The 19475-nt window shown below is 61.8% G+C and overlaps 1 protein-coding gene across 1 annotated transcript in view; it reads right to left on the reverse strand.

Moving 5' to 3' along the window:
- Nucleotides 1-13079, reverse strand: part of SNTG2 (syntrophin gamma 2) — a gene marked incomplete at its 5' end in the record, with an annotated part of 125754 nt that extends 112675 nt beyond the window's left edge. Inside the window, 2 exons of the mRNA XM_041757031.1 lie at nucleotides 3939-4015; nucleotides 12947-13079. Coding sequence (XP_041612965.1) covers nucleotides 3939-4015; nucleotides 12947-13079 — 210 coding nt within the window. The remainder of the gene's footprint in view (nucleotides 1-3938; nucleotides 4016-12946) is intronic.
- Nucleotides 13080-19475: the final 6396 nt, after the last annotated feature.

Below are 19475 nucleotides of genomic sequence, written 5' to 3' on the forward strand. Positions count from 1 at the left end.
GGGCCACTTCCTGGCCTCCCGTTCCCCCGGGCACGCGTGGCTGCCATGGCCACCAGCGCCCCTTCTGGGCTGTCCCTCGGACATGGTCCCCAGACCCTGCGCCCAGTCCCGTCCTTGCCCCAGAATTCCTAATGCAGCTTCCCAGGGGGCACGGGGCAGCCTGCATCCTGGGTGCTGACCGCCTCCCTCTGCACCCCCCGTCACACCTCCCCCTGGACGCCTTCGCCTCCCTTACAGGCTGGGGCCGCCCTGGGCCCGAGACACGCTCCTTCCTGCTCCACCACCGCCAACCCCCTGGCTACCTGAAGTGACTCGTCCGGGTCCTGGGAGGAGGTACAGGGGCCCACCACACCTGCTCACTGCACCTGTCCACTGCACCTGCTCACTGCACCTGCCCACCCGCCTGTTCACTGCACCTGCTCACCGCACCTTCCCGCTACACCTGCTCACACCTGCTCACTGCACCTGCCCGCTGCACCTGCCCGCTGCACCTGCTCACACCTACTCACTGCACCTGCCGCTGCACCTGCCCACACCCAGTTCTGCTGGCTTCCAACATGATGTCTAGCCCTCCGTCCCCGGCCTCACCTCCTCGGGGCTCCCACAGGGCTCCCAGCCCTCCCACGGAGCACAGCTTCTCCGTCTGCATCTCCTGCCGCCGGGGACACGCTTCCCCTGCCCACGCAGCTGCTGGCCCCTGCAGACGAGCACCCTGTCTCCTACAATATGTGCATTTTCCGAAGCACTTGGCAAAAGGTCAAGTACATAATCCACATTTCAAAATGTTGCATCGAAAAATTATTTGTTGGGGCCCCCAGGTGGCTCAGTGGTTGAGCGTCTGCCTTGGGCTCAGGGCGTGACCCTGGGGTCCTGGGATCGAGTCCCACGTCGGGCTCCCGGCATGGAGCCTGCTTCTCCCTCTGCCTGTGTCTCTGCCTCTGTGTGTCTCATGAACAAATAAATAAAATCCTTTAAAAAATCGTTAAATACATCTATATAAAACAACATAATACCTCACTGATTCACGGATTAATGAAAGTCACATTTCAGGTATATTTAAAGCTGTTAATGAGAGAAAAACTATTATATTTTAAGAATATTCTATAAAATTCATCCTCTAAATAAGCACCCCAAAAACGCTGAGCATTTTCTGGTTTCTCTGACATGTTTCCTGTCTCAGGAACGCGAGGACATTTTCTTTCAACACCACAATCTGTGCTTCAATTAGAACGGGGCTACGCGTCCTCTATTTAAGGAAGGAAGCCACGTCCCACGCTCGCAGAGCAGGCGGCCCCGGCTCCTCCACAGAATCCCGAGGCTCCAAGGGGGGTCGCTGCACTAAAGGACGTCCCGTTGGGGGCACCCTGCCTCGTCCTGAGCATCGCACACCTCCTGGGGCATCTGTACTTTGACCAGGGTGACCTGGGTCACAGCACCTGCTAAACACGGCTTCTCCAGGAAAGCGCCATTTAGTCCCGGCGACACCACCTCTCGTCGAGTGGGGCTCACGTCACGTAAAGGGGCACCTCTGCCAAGACTAAAAGTGGGACGGGAAGCAGATCCCGGGAGAGACGTCCAGCGCGGCCCTGGCAGGTTGGGGCCCCGGGACGCCGGCTCTCACCCATGGTGCCAGCCCGTCCCCGCTCCCTGCAGAACGGGGACACGCGGCCAACAGGCCGTGTCGCCCACACCCACGGGGACGTGTGTGCGCTTCACTGTTACTCGCAGGGGGACACGCAGGTGCTCCAGGAAACGCGCGTTACAGGGTGATTCGCACTCGCAGTAAGAACGAGCCCTCAGAGGGTGCCTCTCCCCTCCCTCCTGAGCCTCAGTTCCCAGAAAAACAAACATGCTGCATCTCTGAACACAATAATTTCCTCTATTTTCCTTCTTGCCTAAAACCATGATGACACTCACCAACTTTAACACGACCCCTTGAGAAAAAAAAAATTTAAGATTTTACTTTGGGGGCACCTGGGTGGCTCAGTGGTTGAGCATCTGCTTTTTTTATTTTTTTTTAAGATTTTACTTATTTATTCATGAGACCCAGAGAGAGAGGCACAGACACAGGCAGAGGGAGAAGCAGGCTCCCTGCAGGGACCGGATGCGGGACTTGATCCTGAGACCTGGGGTCATGCCCTGAGCCGAAGGTGGGTGCTGCACCCCTGAGCCCCCCAGATGCCCCAACGACCCCTTGAGCAAATTAAGGCAAGGAGCCTTGGGGGTTCATGACAAAGCGTTTGTATGGCTGCAAAGAATGGCCAAGGAGGCAGGAGCCGGCGACCCCGTCGGGGGAGGTCCCGGTGGCCCCGCACTGAGGGGGCCGTCCCCACTGCAGCGAGCAAGCATCCCCCCAAAATCAACCAGAGAAAAAGCCAAATTTCTGACCGCAGTTCCGGGGACCAGTTTATCACAAGTCAGCTTCTCCTTCAAAATACAAGGACTCCAGAGCCACCCTCTGCCCCGGCACCAACACGTGTGGCCCGGGTCGGGACCGGACCCCCGGGGCGTCTGCACAGACCAGCACTGCGCCGTGACCCCCGGGCGCGAGCGTCCCCCGGCCAGGGGCACACGGTTATCGCCTGCCCGGCCCCGAATCCAAGCCAAGCAGCCCGCCCTCCTCTTAGGAGAGGGCAACCGAGGGGCAAGGGCAGACGGACCCGGCAGCCAGGCCACCCGACTGCGGAGGAAGGACGTGTGCACTACAGACGTCCTGCCGGCCACGGCGGCCACCAAGGGCAAGCGCCGCCCAGCCCCAGCCTCCGGCCGGGCAGCAGCCTCGCAGGCCCTGGCAGCGTCTCTTCCACGGAAGCCGATACCGTCACCACGGAGAAGCCACTTTCTCCAGGGGAGCTGGGCTCGTCTCGGTCAGGAGGCACGAGTCTGTCGTCAGAAGCCAGACCGTGTCTAAGAACGAGTGACTTATGCGTACCCGGATTCCTGGCCACGCTTGGTGACGGGATTTTGCATCTCCACAAACTGAGGTGGTTGCTTTCCCCAAAACACTGAGAACTTCCCTGGGAAGAGAAACGACGTACAATGTACTTCTGCCCAGAAATGCCCCCTGGCACGAGGCGGTCTCGCCCTGGTGTCATTGGGGAAAACTGCTAAAGGGAACAGAGAGGCTCCCGTCGGTCCCTGTGAAATTCGGGTGACAACCCCCCGCCGTGCCGTGACAGTGGGCGCCCGGCCTGCGGGCACAGGGCGCGGGCGCAGAGCTGAGAGCCGTGCGCCCCACCCGCCGCCCGGGGCCACCATCACCTCAACGTGGACCATGTGGCCTCCTCGGCAGCTCAGCAGTCGCTGTCCTCGGGGAGCGGCGATGCCCTCCTGACGCCGCACGCTCCTGCCAGATGCCCCCGAGGAGGCGGCTATTCCAGGGGGGGGGGCCAGCCCCGTGTCTAGGAGACGTGTGTGCAGGCCTGTGCGACTGCGGACAAGCGCACGTGTGTACACGCATGTGCATACTGCAGCTGTGTGTGCACACATGTCCGTGCGCTGGGGTTTGCCACACGTGTGTGCATGCACGGTGTATTGTATACACGCAGTGTATGTGTGCACCTGTGTGCATGGATGTGTGTGTGCACGCAGGTGTGTGTGTACGTGAACAAGTGTCTGTCACTGATGTGTGCACAAGCACGTGTCATGCATGTGTGTGCACAAGTGTGTGTCATGCACGTGTGTGCTTGTATGTGCACACGAGTGTGCGTATATGCAAACGTGTGCAAGCATGTGCAGGCCGTGTCGGGCGTGGCTGCATAACTGCAACATGCAGGCAAACATGTGCATGTGCACGTATGTTCTTTTCGAGGAAAATTAAGAATATTTCCTTTTTTGTGACACCAAATATTAAAAACAAGGTTTCACGACATGCGTTTTTTCTTATTCATTGAAACATAAATGCTTTTAGGCCTCCCCCCACTTAATTACACTTTTACCAAGTAGTTCACGGAGCTGAAATACTGCAGGTGAACATCTCGCAGAACATGTGAGCTTCGCGGACGCCACTGTGCTCCTGGCGAAAGAGAGAAGTCACAATTTCACTTTCTGTTCACTTTAAATAGAAGACGGGATGAGAAGGTAGATGTCATCACCCCGACTTCCTTCCTCGCTTCGGCAGGGCCCCCCGACTCAGCAACACCCACGTCCTCTGGGCGCTCGCAGCCCGACCTGCAGGAAACAACGTTTTCCACCATCTGGGGACGTCGTGAACCCGCCGTGAAGATCACCGCTCCCCGCGGGCCAATGAGGCCGAACCCGAAGGCTGAGCTGTGCGCTGAGCACGAGGCGACCCCGTACGGCTCGGCCAGACGGGCGCGTGGCGAGGAATTAACTGCAAATGAAAGGAGGCTAATGGGGCGAGTCTGGATTTAAGATACTTTTATTTCAAGCGTACAAGTCGGGAGAAGTCGCAGATGCTCCACAGAAAGCATAAAATCACAAAATAATCTGACTTGTAAAAATTTGGTCCATGAGACATTTTGAACGGTGACGAATCCCCTTCATTCATGGCAAGAAAACTGGCGTGACTCTCTCCCGTCACCCTGTCGAGGTTCAGTCACACGACAGCCTTCGTGCACAGCTCGGCGGGAACTGTTCAGAGGAGGCCACGCTGCGACCTGCGGCGGGGAGGGACAGCAGGACAGCAGGACACCAGGGGTGACGGGGCCTTGGGGCAGCGGAACGTGGCCCGGGCGGCCGTGGAAACGCTCCCGCCATGTCCCTGCAGGGATGCTGTGCTTCTAGTCCTGAGCCCGGGGACGGGGTGTCCCCGACGGAGGACAGAGCAGGACCACAGCCAGGCTCTCCCCAAGCCGACTCCTGAGAACAGGAGTCCACTCCGTGGACAGCGGCCGGCACGGGGCACGGAGCACGGAGACGCCGCCCCCAACACACGCCGGGGCACCGGTCCCAGGAGGCTCCCATCCGGCACCCCAGAGCGCGGCAGGTGGGGGACGCCGCCCGACCTCCCGAGAGCGACCCCGAGAGCCACCCCGGCGTCCGCACCCACACACCTCGGGCCCACACGCCTCCCTTATTCCAGCGTCCGGGGACTCAGCCCGGGGCCAGCGCAGGACGGCAGACTGTCGAGCTTCTGGAATGTCACCAACTGGTAGGAAACCACGTGCGCCCGGAGCTCGGCTCCTCCCCGAGCCCAGGCGACCGTCCCTGCCCCACCCGGGCCGCCAGCCGCATCACCGTAGCCCATCACCCAGCTCCCATCTCTCCTACGGACCCAAGTTAGCGGGTCCCCGACGCCCAGCCTGAGCCGCGACACGGCAACTGCTCGATTCTCAAAAACGCGTATGTCATGTTGATGATGGGACATCACCGGCCCGGCGTATCCTATTAATGACCTTGTGGGTGACGAGGCCGCCCTAGAGGACACAAGGGACTGACGCCGAGAGCTGAGAGCGCAGGAGACAGATTCCGGCTGCTCACACGTGTTCGGAATCTCAGGATAATTCTGCTGCGATGCGATGCCCGTGTTGCACGACAGAAACATGCAGCTGGCCCCAAATGTCTGTATTTTGGGAGTTTGTGTTCCAGGACCTTTAGCTCCAGCCCGCGGAGCGTGCGTGTGGGCGACGCGGCCTCCTATCTGCGAGGGACGACCCCTGCGCAGGCGAGCGGCTTCCCACGGGCACGGCCCCGAGCTCAGACGCGCTCGAGCGAGCACCAGCGGACGGAACCTGGTCACACGCGCACCGACACCGCGCGGCGGCGGCAGGAGCTGGAGGCAAGCAGGCGTCTGCCTTCGCGACCGTGACCTTCACCCTCGGGCAGCCTCGTCGTTAGCGATGACGATGTCATCTCCGTACGTGCAAAAATATCCCATAAAATTCAACGTGTAGGTCTGATCAAGAACATCCCAGAGGGTTTCTGTGAACGAGGCCCGGGGCGCACAGGTCTCCAGATTCGAACCCACGCCTCCAGGGGGCGCGGAGCCGTGGCCAGCACCCAGACGGCGGCCGCTCGCCTCACATAGAGCCTCCGCGTAACAGAAACGCTTCCAAGTCCCGGAACCGCAGGAGGTTCAGAGCACCCACCCCTCAGGGAGGCACAGTCGGCACAGCACGTGTTCCTTATGCAGGAGCGTATCCGTCACCGTCAGAGCTCCAAGGAACGCGATGCGGAATCATTTAAAACACGGGGAAAAAATCAATCACAGGACAACAATAATATCGCTAGAGTTAAAATAAGGAAACGGATGAGGCAAGGGTTAGATGCTGAGATTATGGGCAGGACACGAAACAACCACCAACAAGCGACGTCATCCATCGAAGAAGCCCGTTCTGGGACCAGGAGAGGGACCCTAAGGACGCGACGCCCGACGCACGAGGGAGACGGGAAGGGCGGGCGGGACCCGGGCCTCCCGGAGCCGACGCCAGAACAGGTGGGCAGACAGCGGGTCTGAGGGCCGCGGCGGCGTCCTGCACCCGTAACCCCCGAACAGAGGCAGCTTTCAGGGTTGACATCACGAGCCTGGGTTGGGAGCGGCTACCTGGGCGGCCAGGCAGGGGGGCACCATGGTGAGCAGCGGCGGCATGGCCGGGGGCGGGGGGGGCTTCCCGGAGCGCGGGGACTTCACCGAGGGTCGGGGCCCCAAGGATCCCCAGGAGGAAGGGATGATGTGGGCACTGCAGCCAGGAGGAAGGTGCATCCGGAGGGGCGGGGGCCGCGTCCAGGGCCCACAGCGGTGGTGGGGGGGGGTGTGTCCGGGGGCGCACAGAGGGGCGGGGGGCCCTGTGTCCAGGGTGCCCGGGGGAGGCGGGGGGGCATGTCCAGGAGCACACAGAGGGGGGCATGTCTTAGGAGGACGGGGGGCAAGGGGGCTGTGTCCAGGGTGCACAGGGGAGTGGGGTGGGGGCCGTGTCCAGGTGGGACCCCGGGAAGGAGCTGAGGTCCTGTGTGGGGCGCGGAGGCTGCGTTCCCCACTCAGGGACCCGCCACAGCCCTGGAATTTCGCCTCCGGGAGTTTTCTTCTCCTGGGTTTTGCGTCAACGTTGTTAAACTCGGGCTACTCATTTCTGGGGGTGCCCGGGGGGCTCGCAGCTGTGCGTCTGCCTCCGGCTCAGGGCCTGATCCTGGGGTCCTGGGATCGAGTCCCACATCGGGCTCCCTGCATGGAGCCTGCTTCTCCCTCTGCCTGGGTCTCTGCCTCTCTCTCTCTCTCTCTCTCTGTGACTCATGAATAAATTAATAAAACCTTCAGAAAAGCCCCGACTTACTTTCCACGAAGACCTCAGTCGTGCACGGGAACACGTGACAGCTGCGTTGCACTTCACGATACCGGCTCCTTCTGCAACAGCAGGTGGAGGAACACAAACACCCTCGCACGGGATCTGGGTGCGCCTCGGCGGCAACGGTCCCGGGACGGACACCTGCCCGCGGGCGGCACCCACTCCCGACGGCGCGGCTTCTCCTGCCCCTGGCCACGTAGCCCATTTCCCACTGAAACAAACGGCGCAGCCACTTCCCTAGGACGGATTCCCAGGCGCAGCCGTCACCCGCCGGGCCGAGCCGTCTCCAAGGCCGGCCTGGAACACGTCGTCGCCTGCACCTGCACGGGTACGAGGGGTGCGGGGACCCCGACATCCGTCCAAGCCCTCAACAAGCGCCGGTGCCGCCAAAACCAAGGGGAGTCGGTGTCACATGTCGACACTGCAGTCCCATTTGCTCATGCACGACAACAGGCCGTGACGATGCACCCGACGCCGCAGCCGGTTTCCAGGGCACGAGGCGCAGCTGCCTGGGAGGCCGGACGGGGAGGGCAGCGTCGGAGCCCCGCGGGGAGACGCCTCTCCCACCTGCGATGCGTCCACCTGTCCCGTGTCCCACGGTATCTTCCGGCCGCGTCCTCCAAGGGGGACATGCTCACTTCCCTTAATCTGAATGCTCGCTCTGCTTAATTAAACATCAGTGGTGAAGAATAGCGTGATGGGACGTGGACGTGCACTTTTCAGAAAACACGACTATTTTGGTTGGAAACTCAAAGGATCATGATATTTGCTGCGCAGATTCAGCATCTCAGATGCCGCGGGAGGGAGGGGCTGCAGGGCGAGGAGTGGGGGGCGCGGGGCCGGGGCCAGGGAGACAGGACAGAGAAGAGGACAAAGCGGCCTCTGCGTCCGCGCGGGGGGCGGAAGTGACACCCGGGGCTCACGGAAAACACCCCCCGTTTCAAGATCGGATTCCTTGTTTCTTGGGTGTTGAGTTTGGTAAGTTCTTTCTAGATCTTGGATACCGGCCCTTTATCTGATGTGTCAGCAAACAGAATTTAAATTGAGAAGATGTAAAACAAGAACCAAAAAAAAACCCAAAACATGTATGTATTGGAACTAAAAAAAAAAGAGCCTTCAAAAAATCTGTGGGTTAAAGAAGAAATAAGGGCTGCGAAATACTTAGAACTGAAAGAAAAAGAAAAGGAGAAAGAAAAAATAAGACACTGCCAAGGCTTCCACCCGAAACCCCAACCTGGATGCCAGGGAGCGGCGTGGGGCACAGCGGGGGGAGCAGCGAGGGGCGCAGCGGGCCACAAGCCGAGGACACGCCCGCTCGGGATGCAGGGACACGGGGACACCTGTCCTGAGATCCTCACGCAGCTTTCCTCCAAGACCGTTTCCTCCACCCTCACCTCTGCAGGGGGAGCCCACACCCACCCGCCCTCACCTCTGCAGGGAGAGCCCACCTCTCACCCCCCCTCACCTCTGTAGGGGGAGCCCATGCCCACCCGCCCTCACCTCTGCAGGGAGAGCCCACCTCTCACCCCCCCTCACCTCTGTAGGGGGAGCCCATGCCCACCCGCCCTCACCTCTGCAGGGAGAGCCCACCTCTCACCCCCCCTCACCTCTGCAGGGGGAGCCCACTGCCCACCCGCCTCACCTCTGCAGGGGGAGCCCACTGCCCACCCGCCCTCACCTCTGCAGGGAGAGCCCACCTCTCACCCCCCCTCACCTCTGCAGGGGGAGCCCACCTCTCACCCCCCTCACCTCTGCAGGGGGAGCCCACCGTCCACCCGCCCTCACCTCTGCAGGGAGAGCCCACTTCTCACCCCCCTCACCTCTGCAGGGGGAGCCCACCGCCCACCCGCCCTCACCTCTGCAGGGAGAGCCCACCTCTCACCCCCCCTCACCTCTGCAGGGGGAGCCCACCTCTCACCCCCCTCACCTCTGCAGGGGGAGCCCACTGCCCACCCGCCCTCACCTCTGCAGGGGGAGCCCACTGCCCACCCGCCCTCACCTCTGCAGGGAGAGCCCACCTCTCACCCCCCTCACCTCTGCAGGGAGAGCCCACCTCTCACCCCCCTCACCTCTGCAGGGGGAGCCCACCATCCACCCGCCCTCACCTCTGCAGGGAGAGCCCACTTCTCACCCCCCCTCACTTCTGCAGGGGGAGCCCACTGCCCACCCGCCTCACCTCTGCAGGGGGAGCCCACTGCCCACCCGCCCTCACCTCTGCAGGGAGAGCCCACCTCTTACCCCCCTCACCTCTGCAGGGGGAGCCCACCTCTCACCCCCCCCTCACCTTTGCAGGGGGAGCCCACCGCCCACCCGCCCTCACCTCTGCAGGGAGAGCCCACCTCCCACCCCCCTCACCTCTGCAGGGAGAGCCCACCTCTCACCCCCCTCACCTCTGCAGTGGGAGCCCACCGCCCACCCGCCATCACTTCTGCAGGGAGAGCCCACCTCTCATCCCCCCTCACCTCTACAGGGGGAGCCTACCGCCCACCCCCCCTCATCTCTGCAGGGGCAAGCCCACCGCAGAGAACAGCAGGCCCTGCCAGCCCACACTCTTGCTTCCAGCCCCTTGGTTGTGATTTAGCAAAAACAACAACAGCCACCCTGGGGCAGCACAGAGGCACACTCATCCTCAGCACAGGCACACACATCCCCAGCACACAGGTACACTCATCCCCAGCATGCGGGCACACTCATCCCTGGCACAGACACACTCATCCCTGGCACAGACACACTCATCCCCGGCAGTGGGCACGCTCATCCCCGTACTGGCGCTCCACACAGCGACAAGGGAGTCGGGTGCCCAGGTCACACCCTGGCCCAACCCGAAGGAGCCCGGGACTCGGACCAGCGCGGAAGAGGCTTAGGAGGGAGGCTGCAACCCTGAGCGAGACCCTCACGCTTGCGGGATTCCCGTGATTCAGGCAAAGCCGTCACGACAAAGGACGTGCTACATATCTGACTTCCAAAAACACACTGACGACGAGAACTAGAACGGGCTTAAAACAAGTTTCCTTTTTGTCATCTTTTTTCTAATTAGAAGCACTAAGTTCCTTCCTGAACAGAAATGATAGCTATGCAAATGCAATGGCATTATGCAAAGTTATTGGTACAAAAATCAGTACTTCTGCGTGGTTGTCTGCACACCAACCGCTTCAGTAAAAATTACCGGCCGTCCAGCTCCACGGTCAAGGGGAGCAGGGGCCACTTCCCACAATTAAACCACGACCGACCGCATGCTCTGTTCGTGCTTTTAAAGACAAATGTAAATTCACTTTAACTCTGAGAATCTGAGCCCTGAGCCGCAGCTCAGCGGCGCACTGAGCACAGCCCAGCTTGCTATTTGGGATCGCGCAGCTCTTACTCTGCCCCCGACGCCCTCCCCGTTAGGCTAGCACCTGGGGCCCCGTCGTGAGGGGAGCTCACTTGCACGTACAGGTCACACAGGTCACATCATGTGTCATCATCGACGCTCTTCTTACAGAGAAAGCGCTAAACACGCCGCGTGCAACCTGGCGAACGGAAGCCTCCCTCCCGCCCCCCCCCGGAGCACCCCGAGTCTAGAGCCCAGGGAATCACTTGGTGCTCTGGGGAGCACTGACTGGACGACTTGTGGCTGGTGGTTTTTTTAAAACCCAGAGTCCCTGCCGACAATCCCTCACCCGGAGGATCAGGCGGCGTGATGAACCCCCTTCAGCTCTTCCTCCCCAAGCACAAGGGTTCTAAGCAGGACCCGCCCCGCAAGAGCACCTAACCATGGGGGGGGGGTCTAACCATGGGGGGAATTGTCTTAAAATTCAAAGCAGCAATAAAGTGGAAAACCTATCACTCCGGAGCTCCTCTATTTTCTTAAGCAGTTTACCGCCAATTACTCCAAGCACATCTTGTAGGATTTAATTACCATCTGCAACGGCGGGAAAGCCACTCATGCCACCAAGTACTTTAAAAAATAAACACAGAATGTTACATGGGACTGAGTTCTAAGATTTTGTGATAATATCCCAGAAATGCATAACATGATAAAAAGGGCATCTATCTCTACACTGATTATATACATATATGTAAAAAAATCATAGTTCTAGGTACCGCCGGAGTTTAGAAGCATCCGACCAGTAAGAATCTGTGAAAGCCTTGCACCCATCCTCCTTCAAAACATTGATCATTACTGCAAGGACAGTCCATTTATCCCTGGGTTTTATGGGCACCCAGGGGGTGGGGACGTGTGTGGGGACGGACGCCACAGAGGCGGCTGCAGGACACCTGCAGGAACCACTTGGGAGACGCTCTCCTTCCAGGGCCTCCAAGGCCTCAGTACTCAGCTGCTTTCCCTGACTGTTTCCAGAACACTGGGTTACCCTGTGGGTGGCAACACCAAGGCTTCCTAGAACTTCATGTTTTTGTTTGAACCAACATTTCTTTTTTTTTTTTTTTGTAATTGGAGTTCAATTTGCCAACATATAGCATAACACCCAGTGCTCATCCCATCAAGTGCTCCCCTCAGTGCCCGTCACCCAGTCATTTCTGTTTTGCATCCATCAGTACTTTAGCTTTTCAAAAAAGAAGGTGGAAGGGGAGTTGTTTGGGGCAAGGACTGGAATGGGTGTGAAAACAGCATCCTTTGGAGGAACGGACTCAGAGCCGTCCCCAGGTTCAGGGTGCCCGGTGGGCACAGCTGTCCCCAGGTGCAGGGCATGTGGTGGGCAGAGCTGTCCCCAGGTGCAGGGCGCTCGGTGGGCATAGCCGTTCCCAGGTGCAGAGCAGCTAGTAGACATAGCCGTCCCCAGATGCAAGGCACGTGGTGGGCACAGCTGTCCCCATGTCCCCCCAGGTGCAGGGCAGTGGAGGGCAGAGCTTGTCCCCAGGTGCAGGGCGCTCGAGTGGGCATAGCCGTTCCCAGGTGCAGAGCAGCTAGTAGACATAGCCGTCCCCAGATGCAAGGCACGTGGTGGGCACAGCTGTCCCCAGGTGCAGGGCGCCCGGTGAGCAGAGCCGTCCCCAGGTGCAGGGTAGCTGGTAGACACAGCTGTCCCCAGGTGCAAGGCACGTGGTGGGCACAGCCGTCCCCAGGTGCAGGGCAGCCGGTGGGCACAGCCGTCCCCAGGTGCAGGGCAGCCGGTGGGCACAGCCGTCCCCAGGTGGAGGACGCCCGGTGAGCACAGCCGTCCCCAGGTGCAGGGCGCCCGGTGAGGCAGAGCCGTCCCCAGGTGCAGGGCAGCTAGTAGACACAGCCGTCCCCAGGTGGAGGCACGTGGTGGGCACAGCCGCCCCCAGGTGCAGGGCAGCCGGTGGGAGCCCGGGGCACCCGCACCAGGAGGGACACGGGTCCAGGGACCGGGTGCAAAGTGGGACGCCCCTGACCTGGCCTTGACCCGGGGCCCCCGCTCTGACACTCCCGGACCCAGGGGCCGCCCACGTCGAGGAACTGGGGCCCCGACCCCAAACTCAATTCTAGAAAACTCTGGATCCCAGGAGCACTGGCCCCTGCGCTTCCTGCCAGGCCTCCGGGCGCGGAGCAGCAAATCCGTAGTTTGCATTGGGGGGCGGGTCGGGTCGGGTCGGGTCGGGTCGGGGGCGGCCGGGAGGTGGGAGGTGGGAGGTGGGAGGTGGGAGGTGCGCGCCCCTGCAGCCAGGACCCAGCGCCCGCCCGGCCCGCGGGCCGCCAGGTGACGGGGAGGTGGGGGAGGGGGGCGGGGGGGCGCACTCACCGGCGCGGGGTCCTGCGGGCGTCCGGGGCGGCCTCCGGGGGCGGCGGGGGGCGGCGGTCCGGGCCGGTGCGCGCTCATGGCCGCCAGCGCCCGCCCCAGCGCACCCGAGGCCCCGCCGCCGGCTCCGCGCCCCGCCCCGCCCCGCCCCACGAGGGGCCGCCCTCCGCCCACGCTGCCCCCCAGGACGGCTGCGCGGGGCCCGGAGCGGGGAGGAGGGGAGGGGAGGGGCGGGGGGAGGAGGGGAGGGGAGGGGAGGGGAGGGGAGGGGCGGGGCGGAGCGCGGGAGGGGCGGGGCCGGGGGCGGGGAGGGGCGGGGCCGGGGGCGGGGCGGGGCGGGGCCGGGGGCGGGGAGGGGCGGGGCCGGGGGCGGGGAGGGGCGGGGCCGGGGGGCGGGGAGGGGCGGAGCGCAGCCACGCAGGGAGGGGGCAGAGGGTTGGGGGGTAGGGGACCGGGGGCAGGGGGCGGGGGGTAGGGGGCGGGGAGCGGGGAGGCGCGGGTGGGGGGCTCGGAGCGCAGCCACGCGGGGAGGGGGCGGGAGGGGGCGGGGGGCGGGGGGCGGAGCGCGGGGAGGGGGCAGGGGGGCGGGGGGGGCAGGGGCGGGGGGGGCGGAGCGCAGCCACCCGGGGAGGGGGCGGGAGGGGCGGGGGGGGCGGGGGCGCCGCAGGTGGGGTGCGCCCGGCAGCGCGGCTCCGCCCGAGGAAGGCGCCCCCGGCCCGCGCCCCCCGCCCGCGCCCCCCTCCCGCGCCCCCGCGCCCCTCCGTGGGCGTCCGCCGGGGCCCCGCCTCGCGCCCGTCTCGCGCCCTTGGACCCGCACGGCCCGCCCCGGCGCGGGACCCACCCAGCGGCCCCGGGGCCCCCGCTCGCGGCCACGAAGGCCCGGGACGCCCCGCCGGACCCGCTCACCCCGCGGCGCCCCAACCCCGACCGGCCCCGGCGCCCCGAGCCTGCGCCCGGCCCCGGCCCCTCCCCAGGCCCGGTTGGAACCGGCTCTCCGCGTGGTGACCCCGCGGTGTAGACCGGACTCCTCCTGATTTACGTGTCAGTGTCATCTGGGTGGGATGAATTTCAGGGGAGAAGCTCAAACAGGAGGCCCGGCCCCGCCCTCGGGGGAGGTTCCCGCTCCGGGTCAGCGCGTGTCCCGGCCCCGCCCCTGCTGGCTGAGCGCCCCGGGGCTGAGTCTGCTTCGGGTGGTTCGGGTGGTTCGGGTCGCCGCGGGCTCTCGGGCACGGGATGCCCTGGGCGGGGCTCGCGGGGGGCGCCCCTGGGGAGGGGCTGGTGCAGGGGGCGCCCCTGGAGAGGGGCTGGTGCAGGGGGCGCCCCTGGAGAGGGGCTGGTGCAGGGGGCGCCCCTGGAGAGGGCCTCGAGCGGCAGCAGCACCACCCGTGCCCCCCACCGCCCGGCCCCTGAGTCCGCCCTCCTGCCCTCAGCGCCCCTCCGATGCCCCCGGCCACCGAGATCAGACCGTGTCTCTGGGTCAGGCGCGAGTCGCTGAGCAGACCGTCTTCCGGAGGCGTCCACACTGCTGCCCAGGTCAGGATCTCCTTGCTCAGGCCGAGCTCACTGCCCGGCACAGAGCGCCCCTGCGTCGTGTTGGTCTAGCCCCGCCGCTGCCCCCACGCCCCCCGCCCCCATCCATCGTTCAGCTGCTGAGCCCGAGCACCCGGAGCCCTGGTGTCCTGAGCACGGGAGCGCACGTCCTGGCTCCGTTTCCTCCGTGTCTATACCCGGGGCTGGGCGTGCTGGACGCCCGGGTTGCTGCATGTTGCGTCTTGAGGACCTGCCACCCCGTTTTCCACGCTGTCTGCACCCCCTTAGGACCTGTTTGGCCTGCCAGTGGGCCCGGGGGTCCCCCGGATGGCGACAAGGTCGACGGTCGGGTCTCAGCCCCTGTGGAGTCCGAACAGCCTGTGCTGCACCGTTTACTGGAGTGTAAGCTCTCGAATGGCAAAAATTCGGCCTTTTTATCCCTGCCTGGAATGCCCCAAACACGATCCGTTTCTAGGATGAATAAAGCGCCACTTTTGGTTTACAGCAAAACAGAAGCAGAGAAAGCTGGGACGAGAGAGCCCGATTAGCAACGTCGCCTTCTAAGAAAGCACCAGGAGCGTGGCCCCGGCTGCCCCGTCATTGCTCCACCTCCTCCATCAGGGGCTCCGTTGAGCTCACTTGCATGCACAGTTGCACAATTTACTGTCATCATGTCGTCCCCCCCCCCCCATGTCTAACCGAGTTCTCTTCCCCTGGACACCCGCTCACCTGCCCCCGTCACCTGCACCCCCACCTCACAGCCGGTGCCAACCACGACCCGGCCCTGCCCCGTCTGTGCGTGGCCGTGCTCCTCCAGCAGCCCTGCCGACCTGTGGCTTCGAGGACCAGGCACAGAGCCACACGCGGTGCCACCGCGTCCACCTCTGCTGTGGCTTCTGTTGCTCCGTGGCCTCCATCCCTTGAGTCCTGCTTGCCGCCAGCACCGAGGCCCAGGGTGCTGGGTTTGTCTCCGCAGACCGTGGGGCGTCTTGGGCCTGCACCATGTGCAAACGCGCAGAGCCCTGACCAAGGGCTCCCAACTTCCCCTTGTCTCCAGCGACTCCACTGGGTCTCCGCGTCCCGAACGCATGTCGTGTTCCCTGCGGCTTCTATGTTTGCTCATCTCCGGAGCGGCGGCCGGATCCAGGTTTCTCCACCTCAACGACGGGCAGCAAAATCCCGTGTGGTTTTAAAAACCCTTATGTGCTCCCAGAGAAGTATGTTTGTGTACAACATCGTTTCCTGGTGGTGTTTAAACTGTGAAAATTCACTGAAAGGTAAAAAAAAAAAAAAAGAAAAAAGAAAGAAAGAAATCTATTAATTATTTTCAGAGAAGAACATCGTTATGAGCGTACGTGATGACGTGGTATTCCCAGCCTCCTAAGACTGATCCTCACGGGAACCGTATCTGACCCTCGCACGTTGCTGTTGGAATCTGTTGATATTTATATGCCGGCGGGGGGGGCAGTGGATGCTGTTTTTGAGGCTCTTTGGGAGGATGATGTCTCGTCATAAGGATGCTGTGGGGTAATGCTCCGCAGGACAGGAAAAGGGAAGAGGGGGAGGAGTCCTTCCCAGGGTTCAAGCACCGCTGCCGGAGCGCTGGGGGCGTGCCCTGCGGGCGCAGCACGTCCTCTGCAGCTAGTGTCCCTGGGTCCCTCCCTCAAAACTGCCACCTTCCCCACTGGATGGATCCCAGACGTCTTATTCCCCCTGCAACAAAAATGCCCACAAACTAGGTCCTGAGCACCCGTGGTCTAGACAGTGTCGGGAGCGAGCAGATGAGCTCAAACGGGTCACGTCACGAATCTGGACCCGAGTAAGATATTTGGAGAAAATGCTAAAAAAAAAAAATACCTGGTAGGCGCTGCAGTATTCACGTACACGCTCCCGTTTGTAGCTCGGTCTCCAGGTAGAAATCAAGTGTGCACGCGTTAGGGCTTGACTCACACCCAGCAAGTACTCGAACCTCGCGGAGGCTCTGGGGACAGAAGCGGTTTCTTTCTTTTTCTTTTTCTTTTTTTTTATTTTTTTGATTTTTTTTTTTCGGAAGTGGTTTCTGAACACGGATACTCATTTTCTTAATAAGTACATCACGTGCATTTTGACAAGTCCGAGTTTCTGATTTACTTGTTCTTACAGAAAATTACTTGCAATTGACAGGCTGTTCTTTATGGGAAAACGCTTTCGTAAAACACGGGCTGTAACCCAGCCCTATGGGTCCCTCTGCTTCGTGATGGCACCAGCGGCCGTTCAGTTCTCTCACTCGTTCACCATTCATGGACACGGGTGACGCGGCTGCTGCGCTCGGGGCCCGTGTCGCGTGCTCGCTCTCCCGGAGGAAGGGTGGGAAGCCATCCCGGTTCTTCCGTCCAGGGCCCCAGAGGGGGAATCCAGGGGCCTTGGCTCCTTCAGGAAGCCGACAGGGAGGCTTAGTCCCCGGCCCCCGGCCCCCCTACCGGCCCCAGAGCCCCCAGTCCCCACCAGGGGCCAGGCCCCTCAGCCCCCGAGCCCCCCAACAATCCTCAAGCCCCCTGTCCTCCCCACCAGGGTTGTCAGGGTCACCAAGGTGCTCACCTGGGCGGCCACCCCCCACCCAGGTGAGATGGGACCTGCCTCCCCACAGCACCACTTACCTTGCAGACCCTCTTTCCCATCCTCCCGGGCTGACGTCCTAGGGTCCTCGGTGTCCTGTGCACCAGGTCAGCAATGGCCCTGTCTTCCCACCACTGACCCCCATCCCCCAAAAAGATTTCCCGTTCTTCCTTGTTCTGAATGGAGAGATCCACCCGCATGGTCCCTACAACCATTCTTAACCTCCCCCCGGTCACACCTGCAGCGAAGCCACAGGCTGCTTAGGCCCAGCTGCCCGCCCGTCGCACACCTGTCCCCAAACACCTGAGGGAGCAGGTGGCTGACTGCTCTCCCCTCACCCTTGCTGCCTCTCGCACCCAGGCCCTCAGATGCTCCCCTGGGGTTTGATGTCCAGGGTTCCACAGCAGCTTCCCCTCATCCCCTCTCCCCACCCCTCTCTCCCCTACCTTTCCCTCCTCCCTCCCTTGTCCTCCCCCTCCCGCCCTCCCCTACCTTTCCCTCTGCTCCCATCTATCTTCCCTGCTCAAAGAGGAACCCGAAAGGAGCAGGCTGGCCGTCCTTCACCCTACGAGGACATGGACCCTTCTCTGCTGCTGTAGACACTCTCTGCTTCCGCTTTCTCCCGAGGACGCCCGGGCGTCCCCTCCCACGGGGATAAGCCCCCACTGTGTGATGGGGCCTCTCACTTTGCCTTTTCCTGCAAGTATTTATTCTCTCCACTGGGAAGAGGAGACTATTCCCTGGTCCTGGTCCTCAGGGCTGATGCCCCAGCTGAGCCCCACACCCCAGGCCACTGCAGCAGGTGGGCGGCAGCCCCACCTCCTCCTGGCACCCCTAGACCTCTCCCACCGCCCGGCGGCATCTGATGCTGCTCAGCCTGGTCCAGGCTTCCTTCCAGGGACATCCCAACGACCCCATACCCGACTCACCACCGCAGGCTCCTGAGGATTATCAAATTCAAGACTTAATGATAAAGGACGAGGTCCTCTGTGATTACCTGGAGGCCCCGCTGCAAGTCGAGCCTTGGAAAATGAAAACCATAATTACTTTTCCCGGAAAACGTAAGGAGGGGCCCGAAGGTCCCTCGGGAGGGATCTAGACGAGGCTAAAAGCGCATCTCCAGCTCCGTGGGCCCTGAGCCAGGTCTGTGGGATGGCCCCGTTCCTTCCTGAGGGCGAAGGCAGGGTCTCCGGGCCTTGGCATAGCAGCGTCAGGCAAGGGTGACTCCCAGGGGTGAGGTCCGGAGGCAGCTCCACTCACCCGATGACCCCGATGACACCGACGACCCTGATGACCCGATGACTCCAGAGCAGAGTTCCCAGTGGGAGGGAACGGCCGATGCAGCCGTAAGCTTTCCCTGGGCCGTGCTGCGCCTGACAACACATCACAGTCTAGGACTCAAACAACCGTGGGGTCACGTCCACGAGGGCCTCACTATGCCCCTTTGTGCGTGAAGAGCTCAATCGAATAAAACACAGTCCACGCACGGCGTTGCTGCAGCTGTTGGGGCTGGAGCAGGTCTAGGTCCCCGTGTGTTAGCCGAGGTGCTCGGGGTGTGGGGACACAGAAGGTCCCAAAATGTGAACACGCCTGACGCACTTTATGAAGAGCAAACGTCAAGACCGTTCATGTACAAACGTGTGTCTACGGGACGTGCGTTAGGGACACAAGGTCCCACGTCTGCCCAACCCCGTGGGCTCAGGCCTGGCACCGCGATAGCAGGCAGTTGGCCGGGGTCAGGCGGTTTTCACCGGAGAAACTGGCAGTTTTGTTACAAGAGAGCCCGTTTAACCGCATCAGTTTGACGTGTGCCCATGGCCGCGCCGAGAGCGGCTATCTCAGGAGCAGGTGCCGCGAGGCGATTATTTCATCTGCTTCATAAAGTGTGTGTTTTCACTTCTTAAAGGAAATAATACCCATATTGTCAACATGGTTTTCTGTTATCCGCACTGCATAGCATACACGCAGCGGATCCGAGGTACCGTGTGACCAGTGCTGTGTAGACGTGAATGTTTTCTTTGAAAAAGATCCACCCTGACTCACATTCAGCAGATTTCCTTTTTTTTTTTTTTTTAAGATTTTATTCATTTATTCATGAGACACAGAGAGAGAGGCAGAGACGCAGGCAGAGGGAGGAGCAGGCTCCATGGAGGGAGCCCGACGCGGGACTCGATCCTGGAACCCTGGGGGCACGCCCTGAGCTGCAGGCGGCGCTAACCGCTGAGCCCCCGGGTGCCCATACAGCAGATTTCCAAACACGATTTTGTCTGCTTCCTCGGGGCTTACTACCTGCAATTCCTTAGGAAATTTTATGTAAAATACAGGTTGTTTTTTTTTATCTGAAGGAATCTATTTTGCTTTAACTTCCATTACGCGTCATTATTTTATAGACCAGCATAACGTGTAA

The sequence above is a fragment of the Vulpes lagopus genome, chromosome 5 (assembly GCF_018345385.1).
Source record: "Vulpes lagopus strain Blue_001 chromosome 5, ASM1834538v1, whole genome shotgun sequence".
NCBI classification, from domain to species: Eukaryota; Metazoa; Chordata; class Mammalia; order Carnivora; family Canidae; genus Vulpes; species Vulpes lagopus.